This window comes from Nicotiana sylvestris, chromosome 6 (assembly GCF_000393655.2).
Source record: "Nicotiana sylvestris chromosome 6, ASM39365v2, whole genome shotgun sequence".
Taxonomy (NCBI): domain Eukaryota; kingdom Viridiplantae; phylum Streptophyta; class Magnoliopsida; order Solanales; family Solanaceae; genus Nicotiana; species Nicotiana sylvestris.
In genome coordinates, this window is record NC_091062.1 from 17,408,766 (window position 1) to 17,421,261 (window position 12,496).

Genomic DNA, 12,496 nt, shown 5'->3' on the forward strand with positions numbered 1-12,496 from the left:
GAATCCGAAGAGATCTCCCGAGAGAGCTCGTACTCACTCCCCGACATGTCAATGGCTCTTTCAGCCGCTGTTATGGCATTTCTCATGTTCTTGATGTTTTGCCTAGCTTGGGGAGTGAGTTTGACCATTTTCTGTTTCCTTCCCCGGGAGGATTCTCCTCGGCCTGGTTGTTTAGAGCCTTTCCCTCGTTGTTTCACCATTGTATGCAAACATCATTCAATACATTTGTTAGTATCAATAGAAGCAATTTAGATTATTATTATAGAAAGAATTGCAGAACAGAGGCAAAATGTTGCAGATAGTTCTCAGAAGATACCCAGTGCGGACCGCACAAAATGGTAGTGCAGCCGCACAGGGGCCAGTGCAGACCACACAAAATGGATTGCGGTCCGCACAGGGATGGGGTTCAGACTACCCACCTTCTGTATCTAGGCAGTGCGGACCGCACAAAATGATAGTGCGGCCGCACAGGGGCCAGTGCGGCCGCACTGCCCAAAGTTCAGATTCCCAGAAGTTCTTCAGTGTGGTCCGCACAAAATGGTACTGCGGACCACACAAAAATGACCACGATCCGCACTGAGTGCCCAAAAACGGCACTAAATTAGGGTTCATGAACTTTTACCTTAAAGTCCAATTTTTCACCTAATTAGTGTCCCTAAATTATTTCCCAGTCCATTAAACCAACAAAGTCCTCATGAATTCAAATTTTAACTACTTTAGCCTAGGCAATTGAAATAAATACGGGAGGAAGAAGAAAAGAAGCTAAGAAAAACAAAAATTAAATGAAATTACAAAATTAACAAGGAAAAAAAATGATTTCAAAGTTACCAGTTATGAGATGAATTGAGGAATGATGATCCTAAGCAGTTAATTACGAGTAGAGATATGAATGAACAGTGTTTATAAGCTCTAAGGTTCAAATTTTGTGAAAAGAGTAAAAGGGGTCCCTCAGGGTCTATTTATAAAAAAACCTGGGACCCATTCTCACCAACCAGTGCGAACCGCACAAAATGGACCGCAGTCCGCACTGCAATGTTTTGTTCAAGCCTGAGAAAGCAATGCTCTGCGGTCCGCACAGAATGAACTGCGGACGCGGAGGTCTAGTGCGGACCGCACAAAATGTAGTGCGGCTGCACTGGCAAACTTCAAAGAGGTCTCAATTCACCCTTTACCAGTGTGGACCGCACAAAATGTAGTGCGGCTGCGCTGGCAACTTCAGAGACCTGTGCATTTTTTCACCTTGTCTTACACTGCATCAACACAACCATGTAACAGCTCACAACTAGTTAGTCTAAAAATCAGTCCTATACTATAAAGAAAATCAAAGAAAACAAGAAGAAAAACACATGGCTTGCCTTCCAAGAAGCGCCTGATTTAACGTCGCAGTACGATGCAGGTTACCATCACATCATTTGAAGTGAAGAAGTGCCACCACGTGGCTGTCATCAATTTTCCCAAGATAATGCTTGACCCGGTTCTCGTTAACTCTGAAGACTTCACCATTTTTATTTTTCAAATCAAGAGCACCAAAAGGGGTCACAAACACAACTTTAAACGGCCCACTCCATTTTGATTTAAGCTTTCCCGGAAACAGACGTAACCGAGAGTTGAAAAAGAGAACCAAATCACCTACTTTGAACTCCTTTCCATGAGCATATTTATCATAAAGGTACTTCATCTTGTCCTTATACAAGGACGAACTGGAGTAGGCATAGAATCTAAATTCATCAAGTTCATTGAGATGCTCTACACGAAGATTGGCTGCAACATCCCATTCAAGATTCAACTTCCTCAAAGCCCACATGGCCTTGTGCTCTAACTCAACCGGAAGATGGTAAGCTTTCCCAAACACCAACCGATACGGAGACATACCAATCGGAGTTTTGTAAGCCGTCCGATAAGCCCATAGAGCGTCATCCAACTTCTTCGACCAATCGATCCTATTAGCATTGGTTGTCTTTGACAATATACTTTTGATTTCCCTGTTGGAGACTTCCACTTGACCACTTTCTTGAGGATGATAGGGGGTAGAAATTTTGTGATTGACACCGTACTTAGAAAGCAACGTGTCAAAAGCTCTATTTCAAAAGTGAGACCCCCCATCAGTGATAATCGCACGAGGAGTGCCAAACCTTGTGAAAATGCTCTTCTTAAGAAATGCAATAACAATCCGGGCTTCATTGTTAGGCAAAGCCATGGCTTCAACCCATTTTGAGACATAGTCAACCGCCACAAGAATGTAAGTGTTCCCACAAGAGCTAACAAATGGGCCCATAAAATCAACGCCCCACACATCAAAAATATCAACCTCAGGGATGGTATTGAGAGGCATCTCATCTTTCTTCGAAATTACACCCGCTCTTTGGCATTCGTCGCATCTCTTCACAAGCTCACCCACATCTTTGAACAAAGTTGGCAAATAAAACCCACAACTAATATGGCCATGATGGCCACCATAGGGAGAGGAATGACAAGCCTCCAAGATACACAATTGCTCCTCCTCCGGAACACACCTTCGGATCACACCATCTGTGCAAATATTGAACAAGTATGGCTCATCCCAATAACAATCCAAACTATCCTGCTTGAGCTTCTTCCTTTGGTTAGAAGAGAGTTCACACGGGATTACTCCGGTCACAAGGTAATTAGAAACATCGGCAGACCATGGCATATTATTCATTGACACCGCAAGAAGTTGTTCATCGGGAAATGAATCATTGATCTCAAGGTCATCACAAGGACTCCCCTTCTCCTCCAAACGGGATAAGTGGTTTGCAACTTGGTTCTCACTACCCTTCCGGTCCATAATTTCTAGATCAAACTCTTGAAGTAGTAGCACCCATTGCATCAATCTTGCCTTGGAGTCTTTCTTTGTCATCAATTACCTAAGAGCGGCATGATCGATGTGTACTATGACTTTGTCCCCCATAAGATACGGCCGAAACTTTTCCATTGCAAACACTATAGCCAACAACTCTTTCTTGGTAACTGTGTAGTTTCTTTGAGCCTCATTCATGGTCTTACTTGCATAATACACCGGATGAAACATCTTGTTAACCTTATGACCCAAGACAGCCCCAACCGCAACATCACTTGCATCACACATGAGCTCGAAGGGCAAGCTCCAATTTGGTGCGGTAATGATTGGGGTAGTGGTTAACATAATCTTGAGAAGCTCAAATGCTTGCATACATCCCTCATCGAACACATACTTCGCATCCTTTTCTAGTAGCTTGCACAAGGGGGTTTACCACCTTTGAAAAATCTTTTATAAACCTCCGGTAGAACCCCGCATGCCCAAGAAAATTCCTCACCCCCTTGACGTAAATGGGGGGAGGAAGCCTTGAAATCACCTCTATCTTGTCTTTGTCAACTTCAATTCCACGCTTTGAAATCTTGTGGCCCAACACTATGCCTTCCTCCACCATGAAGTGGCATTTTTCCCAATTAAGCACGAGATTGGTGTCTTCACATCGGGCTAATACTCTATCAAAATTTCTCAAATACTCTTCAAAGGAATCACCAACCACACTGAAATCATGCATGAAGACCTTCAAGATATCTTCCACCATGTCGGTGAAAATAGCCATCATGCATCGTTGGAAGGTCGCCGGAGCATTACACAACCCGAACGGTATCCGAGCGAAAGCGAAGGTTCCATATGGACAGGTAAAGGTGGTCTTCTCCTAGTCCTCTGGGGCAATTAAGATTTGATTATACCCCGAGTATCCATCCGAAAAGCAATAAAAAGCACGCCCCGCAAGACGATCAAGCATTTGGTCAAGGAATGGCAATGGGAAATGATCCTTTCGGGTCACCTTGTTTAGCTTACAGTAGTCCATACATACCCTCCATCCGGTAACTGTCCGAGTGGGAATAAGTTCATTGTTGTCATTTGTTACCACAGTCATACTACCCTTTTTTGGTACACATTGCACCGGAGAAGTCCATGAGCTATTGGAAATAGGGTACACAACACCAGCATCCAACCACTTGATCACTTCTTTCTTCACCACTTCTTGCATTGCCTCGTTCAATCTTCCTTGATGCTCCAAGGGAGGCTTTGCATCATCCTCCAAGATAATTTTGTGCATACAGAATGCGGGGCTTATTCCCCAAATCTCATCCAAAGTCCGTCATATTGCCCTTTTCCGTTTTTGAAGCACCGCTAAAGTAGCCTCAACCTACATGTTAGTAAGGCAAGAAGAAAGAATAACTGGTAAAGTAGAATTTGAGCCCAAGAACTCATACCTGAGGTGTGGAGGCAGTGGTTTCAACTCTAACATCGGTGGCTCCTCAATTGATGGTTTTGTTGGTGGCATTTTTCGTTTTTCAAGATTCAAATACAATTTTCTAGGCTCATAGGAACTCCACTCGTCTTGCGTCCTCATTGACATCAAGATTTAACAATATGGCTTCCAATGGGTCCTCCATATTGATCATTGCACTGGTGTCATCAATTATCACTGCTGTGCGAGGTCAACAAAAGAGCACACCTCAGTACTGTTGGGCTGTTTCATAGATTTGCACACATGAAAGATGACCTTTTCATCTCCCACTCGGAAAGTGAGCTCACCAGCTTCAACATCAACCAATGTCTTCCCCGTTGCAAGGAAAGGCCTTCCCAAGATAATAGGAACCTCATAGTCCACCTCACAATCTAAAATCACAAAGTCGGCCGGCAATATGAATTTGTCCACTCGGACAAGCACGTCATCAATAATGCCCAAAGGTCGCTTCATCGATCGATCCGCCATTTGAAGTCTCATTGAGGTTGGCCTAGGTTGCCCGATACCCAAAGTTTTGAAAACTGAGTAGGGAATCAAATTGATACTAGCTCCCAAGTCATATAGAGCCTTGGAAAAATCCGCACTCCCAATGGTGCAAGAAAGGTGAAAGCACCGGGATCTTCAAGCTTAAGGGTCATTGAATGCACTATAGCACTAACTTGGTGAGTCATCTTTATAGTTTCACAATCCATAGAACGCTTCTTTGTAACTAAGTCTTTCATGAATTTTGCATAACCCGGCATTTGTTCACGTGCCTCCACCAAAGGCATATTAATAGATAAGCTCTTCATCATATCAATGAACTTTCTAAACTGATTATCATTCTTCTGCTTCACGAGCCTTTGAGGATAAGGTGGAGGTGGCCTTGGCAAAGGAGCCTTGGCTTTTGGCACAACCGGCTCCGGTATGTCAATTATGTATTCCCTAGACGGGTTCACATCATTTTGAGTTTCCACCTCGACTTATTGAATATCAATCCTCACTTTATTGTTCAGATTTTCATAAACTACATCTTCAACTACCAAAGGTACTACGTCATCTTGCAACTCAACATCATCATCCACGACTTGCTTTAGCTTAGAGGCATTCACAGCACCGCCTCTCCCACTTCTTGTTGTAACTGCCATAACATGATTGTTCCCGCCCTTTGGGTTCACTACCATATCACTTGGTAGAGCACCCTTCGGGCGAGTCTTCAATGATTGAGAGATTTGTCCTAATTGCACATCCAAGTTTTGGATAGAGGTGTTGTGAGAAGCTAAATATGCATCAGAATCTGCATTCTTCTTCATCATCTGCTCGAACATCATTTCAATTCTACCCATATCATTACCCGAAGGACTAGGATCTTGAGATGGAAATGGTGGTGGATTGTTCAGTTGTTGGTACATTGGGGGCCTTTGAAAGCCTTGCCCCTGGTTTCCTTGGTTTCCATTGTTCCATCCTCCTTGATTATTTTGCCACCGCAATTATTGTTATTACCATTCAAAGAACCCTGTTGCCTTGATTGTTGTTATGATTGCCCCAGTTGTTGTTCCCCCAATTGCCACTGTTTTATTGTTGATTGCCCCAATTGCCTTGAGATCTCCACTGTTGTTGGTTGGAAGAGTTGCCCCGTTGGCCTTGATAGTTGTTTACATATCGAACCTCTTCCCTTTGGTCATCATAACCATCATTTTGAAAACCATCACATGCATCATCAAATTGCTCAGAGGTCCCTTGGTTTTGTTGCCTTCTTTTCCTTCTCTTGTTGACAAGCATATTAACACCCTCCATGGCATTCACTTGACGAGGATTTTGGACTTGTTGTAAATGTGCCTTAGCCAATTGATTCATAGTAGTTGTCAACTCCCCTATAGCTTGCCCATGGTCATGTAATTCTTTGTGTAAATAAATAACTGCAGGGTCACCTTGAGGCACATTGGCTCTACTTTGCCATGCACAAGAAGTGTCAGCCATCTCGTCAAGTACATCACATGCCTCATCATATAGCAGCTTTATAAAATTGCCCCCGGCAAGTTGGTTCACTATGCATTGATTTGTTATATTGATGCCCCGATAGAAGGTTTGTTAGATCATAGCGTCGGTCATATCATTATTGGGGCATTCCTTCACCATCGTTCTATACCGCTCCCAAATCTCATGCAAAGGTTCTGTGGGCTCTTGCTTGAAAGTCAATATCTCATCTCGAAGTGCCACCATATGCCCGGGTGAAAAGAATTTAGAAATGAATTTATCCGCCAACTCATCCCAAGTTGTGATGGAATGGTTGGGGAGTCTTTCGAGCCAATCTAATTCCTTCCCCCGAAGTGAGAATGGGAAAAGTCTCAACCTAAGAGCATCCTCGGATACATTCGTCTGTTGCTCCCCCAGCATGTATCCACGAACCCCTTGAGATGTTTGTAGGCATTTTGATCCGCAGCGCCCGTGAAGTACCCACGCTGCTCAAGTAAGGTCAACATCACATTAGTTATTTGAAATTTGCCCGCTCGAATTCTGGGTGGGACAATAGCACTTGCATAACCCTACTTCGGAAGAACTCTGGGAGCCAGTCTTGGAGGTGGCGGAGGAGGGTCTGGAATATTGTCATTTGGATTAGCATTAGCATTGCGGCCTCTACATTGTCCTTGAGGTACAAGAGGCACCTCATCTTGCTCAACATCATCTACCTCCTCCCCTGCAATCACGTTTCCAAGAGGGTTATTAGCGTTGTTCAAAGCCATATTGGTACCTAAGTAGAGACACAAACAAGTAAGTAACAAAGAAGGAAAGAAGAACAATACACAAAACTAACTAAATAGATAGCCAAAACCGTTATCTCCACGGCAACGGCGTCAAAAAGTGATCGCAGCCTACTCCGCACCACTAAAAAGTAGCGAGAGAGGTTTGCAATAGCTTTTACCCGATTTTGGGTCGGGATCGATTTCCACAGAGAGCTAGAAAAGGAGTTGAGTATCTATTTAGGTCAGGATTGCTTATTGGTTCCAATTTGCACTTCTATTCATTTTTGGGTTTTCTTTTATAATTATACTATTATCAAATTACAAATTATAATTGTAACTAGATTAAGCTCGGATTAAAATGCTACAAGTTGTTCAAATATTCTAAAAGGCACTAGGGTAGTGACTTTCGCCTAGGTGGCCAATTGACGGGTAATTGCATCTAAAACACGATTGACATGATTGGGGAATATGATATAACCGTTGCTCAATATTACCCACTCTCACAAATCTCGGCAGAAAGAATGATTTTGCCCTTGGCTTTCTCAAGTCCAATTGGGTATGCATATTTGCTCAAGCAACTAGGGTTCAAGTCGGGTATTACTTTCTCGAGGTTTAACCCTTTAATTGGGACTATCAATTCTCTTGAGTCCATCTCAATTCCTTGTTGGACCAATTTCGGAGACTTAGGCTCTCTTTCTCAAGAAAAACCCAAGTCAACTTAGCACAAACTAGTGTTTGCAACCACTAATTCAGTAATTAAACCATGAAATTGACCCAAATCGCAAACGCTCATAGTCAATCTAGCCCTAAATTGCAACCCCCATCAATTACCCACACTAGGGTTGAGCCACAACCCTAGCTAAAGGGTCTAGCTACTCATACTTGAAGAGAAAAATAGAGAAATAGATGAAGATGAACACATATTAATTAATTGTTAAGCTAAATACAAAGATTCAATGATAAAAAGTAAGTAAAAATGCCCAAAATGGCTACAAGATATGTTCCCACGAGCGCAACAGCTATTCTAAAATGTCTGATACCCTAAAAATAGAAAAAGATTCTATTTATACTAAGCTGGAAAAACTGGACAAAAATGCCCCTGCGGGGTCAGTGCGGACCGCACAAAATGGCGTGCGGCCACACTAGGCTCTTGAACTTGAAAACTTGGCTCTCTGAACTCAGGCTCCGCGGACCGCACAGGCCTGAAAGCTCCAACTTCACCTTCTCTGAACCTTGGCTCTGTGGATCGCACAGAATGGTAGTGCGGCCGCATTGCCTTTAGTGCGGACCGCACAAAACCATTTGTGGCCGCACTGCCTTAATGCCTAAAGTACCAGCTCTCTGAATCTTCCTAGTGTGGTCCACACAAAGTGTAGTGCAGCCGCACTAGGCCTGTTTTTCTGAGTTTGTCTTGTGTTTGGTACTTGTGTAAGTTTCACTCCTTTTGAGCTGATCTTTGACATCTTGTCACTTTATTAATCAAACCTGCAATCAAGCACAACTTATGAGCCTTTTGGGACTATTTTGTATGAATTTATAATCGAAGCGTAAGCAAGAAGGAGTATAAAATGCGTCAAAATCCCTAGTTATCAAGTAATGTGAGTACGTCAACTCAGTAAGTAACTAAAGTAAATAAGGTCTGAAAGCAGTGACGAGCACTTAAAAATCATATGAATAAATAGACAACAGAATAACAGATCAAATTCCACAGTTTAAAACCAGTTTTCGTGAAAAAATCATCAATTTAAGTTTAAATACTTGAAATTATATACTTAGCAATTTCTTACAATAGAGGCTTATTTAAAAAGAAGAGTGAAATCAGTGGAAATATCATAACAGGGCCCCTCGGGCAAGGTATCACTCAGAATATAGCTCCTCGGGCTGTCTCTCAGTCACTCATGACTCAACTCTCATCACTTAATACTCACTCTTAGCACTCAGGCTCATTACTAACATATAGTAATAGAAATCATAGTAACCGATGGGGCGTGCAGCTCGATCCATAATTTATAGTCGACTACACTCACTAAGGGTGTACAGACTCCGTAGGGGCTCCTACAGCCCAAGCGTCATATCGCTGCAGCGCGCAGCCCGATCCAATATATATATATATATATATCGTTATGGCGTGCAGTCCGATCCATATATGTATCATTGTGGCGTGCAGCCCAATCTATAACTCACACATATATAAATATCCTCACCATTAGGTTCTCAACCTCTCTCAGTCATTAACCTCATAGCCTCTCGGGCATAATAGTAAAAATTAGGGAACTCAGTCCGAACAGTCCTCACATTTAGAAGTGGGTGATAAAACTAGTTTTAAATATTTAAACAGGTAAAACATAACTAAGGATATGTTTTCAACAAGTAAAGTGAGGAAAATAGTAAAAATGCCCCTAAGGGTCTCAACAGGTCAGCACAAGGTCCCAAATATGGCATACATCCCATAATACAGTATAAATGACTAAAGTATGGAATAATATAAGATACCAAATCAAATACGCGACATAATAGTCATTATAGGACGGACCAAGTCACAATCCCTACTGGTGCACGCCCACACGCTCGTCACCTAACATGTGTGTCACCGTATTTATCAAAACAAGTCAAATACCGGGGTTTATACCCTCAGTTCCAGATATACAATGGTTATTTACCTCAAACCAATGAAAATACTACTCTGTGATGCCTTTGCCCCTCGAATCGGCCTCCACTCACGTCAAATCTATCCAAAATCAAAATCACAGCGTCAAAATATGTTAAGGGAATGAAGCCCAAACGAAAATAATCAAATTATACCAAAAATCCCGAAATTTGCCAAACTCGACCCCCGGGACCACGTCTCGAAACTCGATAAAAATCACATCAACAGAATTCTTATCCTCCCACGAGTCCATACATACCAAGAACACTGAAATCGGAGTCCAAATGACCCCTCAAATTCTCATTCTAAAGTCTCTTAATCTCAAGCCCTAATTCCTCAATTTTAGGCTAAGATTCTATGATTTATTAGGTAGATTTCACAATAGAATCAAGTTTTAAGTCCAAAATTCTTATCTCCAAGTGATTCCCCTTGAATCCCTCTTCAATCTCCTTCAAATAGCTCCAAAAACGACCAGCAATGGAAGAAATAAATCCCACATTCGCGGACAAGACGACTTTTTAAATCTTATGCCCAGGCCTGAAATCCTTCTTCGCGACGCGGTCAAAGCCTTGCGTTCGTGAAGCACAATTTAACTTTGACCAATTTTTCACTTTCGTGATCACGACATCCCTATCGCGAACGTGATGCTTTGCTCAGACCAACCTTCGTGATCGTGTTCCGCCTCTCCCGAACGCAATGAATAAAATCCACAGAAGATCAGCTGCCCTTTTTGCTTTATGCGAACAGGACACCTCCCCTGCGAACGCGATGCACAAACCATTAGCCCTTTGCGAATGCGTAGTCTTCCTCGCGAATGCGAAGGATTAAATTACACCTTCCTCAACTGACTCTTCGCGAATGTGAGGGTCCACTCGCGAAGGCGAAGAGTAAAATACCTGCAACAGCTGAAACCAAAATTTGCAATTTTCTTCAACGTAAAATGATCCGTTCAACCCTCCGAAACTCACCTGAGGCCCCCGGGACCTCAACCAAAGGCACCAACATATCCCAAAACCTTATTCAAACTTGTACGAATCTTCAAAATACCTCAAACAATATCAAATCGACCAAAACACATCGGATTCAAGCCTAAGTTTCCAAAAACTTCTAAATTCTGCTTTTGATCAAAAACCCGACCAAACCACGTCCGAATGACCTAAAATTTTGCACACACGTCCCAAATTACACAATGGAACTATATCAAAATCTCACCTATCAACCGGAAATCGCCAAAAATCTGATTTCGCCAATTCAAGCCTAAATCTACTCTGAACATCCAAAACTCATTCTGATCACACTCCTAAGTCCCAAATCACCTCCCAAAGCTAACCGAACCATCGGAACTCACATACGAGCCCTCTGACACACAACGCAACATCTGGTCGACTTTTCCAACTCAAACTCACTCTAAAGAGACTAAGTGTCTCAAACCTTACCAAATCCTTTTCCGAACTCGATCCGGCCGACCCGATACCACATAACACGAATAAAAAAAGTATAAAGAAGCATAAATGGGGGAAACAGAGCGGTAATTCATGAGACGACTGGCCGGGTCATCACATACAGTCAGTTACTTTATGTATATAAGTCATTTATAATGCACTAACATTGATGTATACGTCTAACAGAATACAGTTGTTAATGCTCTTTGCGTGGAGTCAAGAGTGGAGGGAATACTATATCGAAGGTGTCGTGCAACATACCACCTATAGGCCAAGAGGATGTATTTACAGATTACTATGTATCGCAATTTGAGCTGGACGACAAGTTTCTTCCAAGTCAAATTCCAGAAACTAGAATTATGATACACAATAGTGCAAAAAATGTTGAATCAACCCCATTACCATCTCATAGGAATCGGCGACCAAGTAGATGGTATTCTTCACCTTACGAGTCTAACTTCGACTCCGCAGGTTAGTGTTTTATAAACTTATGATCTATTTCCACATGGTATTTATATTTAAAAGTCTCTATTCATGAATTCAATGAACAACAGGTACCTCAGTAAAGTTGACCCCCATATTTGAAAAAAGACATCCTTTTGAGGATGATTCAATAACGGGGTCACATCCTACATTAATCATTCAGGAATATAAGAAATGGGTTCGAGATGGTCTTCTCGCTAGATATGAACAGAAGTGAGTTTTTTCTTCGGTATGTCTATTATGAATTTATATTTTTAAAAATGGATATAATTTTTTTTATATCATGCTTGTAGAAGTAATTTGGAAGACCATTACAAGAAGAACAAGTTAACACTTCATATACCATTGGATTTTGGAATTGATCGGGTCAATTCAAAAAATTAGTTTTACCTTCTATTGTTTGACGGTAAACTATGGGATGACAATGTAAGTTTTACCCCTTCCAACTCCACTATAATTCATTTCTTTAGGATTCGTTTGTCTAATTGTATAATTCACAAATTGAGCTCTCACACACATTTATCTTACATGATTTTTATGTATTCAATTGTACTCAGATGTATCTTTTACATCTGATGTATTTAACTGTATTCATATGTATTTTAACAGTACTCGGTAGTTTTAAATAATAGATGTACTTAACTGAATCTGTATGATGTATTTAATGGCCTCATTAGTCTTGAATAACAAATGCATTTAGCTGTATTCAGATGTATTTTAACAGTACTTAGTAATTTTAAATAACAGATGTATTTAACTGAATCTGTATGATGTATTTAATGGCCTCATTAGTCTTGAATAACAAATGTATTTAACTGTATTCAGATGTATTTTAACAATACTCAGTAGTTTTAAATAATAGATGTATTTAACTGAATCTATCTCAGTTTCAGAAACAGATTGAATTGTTTG

At 41.4% G+C, this 12,496-nt stretch overlaps 1 protein-coding gene across 1 annotated transcript; it reads right to left on the minus strand.

Annotated features, from left to right (window-relative positions):
• Positions 1-1,168: 1,168 nt before the first annotated feature.
• LOC138870307 (uncharacterized) lies at positions 1,169-2,878 on the minus strand. Its single transcript, XM_070148099.1, has 2 exons — positions 2,547-2,878; positions 1,169-1,250 (listed from the first exon to the last, which is right to left on the minus strand). The coding sequence occupies exons 1-2, from the start codon at positions 2,876-2,878 to the stop codon at positions 1,169-1,171; spliced, it is 414 nt and encodes a 137-aa protein (XP_070004200.1).
• Positions 2,879-12,496: the final 9,618 nt, after the last annotated feature.

Coding starts and splice junctions, on each gene's coding strand:
- LOC138870307 (XM_070148099.1), bottom strand. CDS start 2,878: ATGACAAAGAAAGACTCCAAGGCAAGATTGATGCAATGGGTGCTACTA. Junction 1,251..2,546: donor TATTGGGATGAGCCATACTT/GTTCAATATTTG, acceptor GTGTTGATGCAG/TGTAAGACAAGGTGAAAAAA.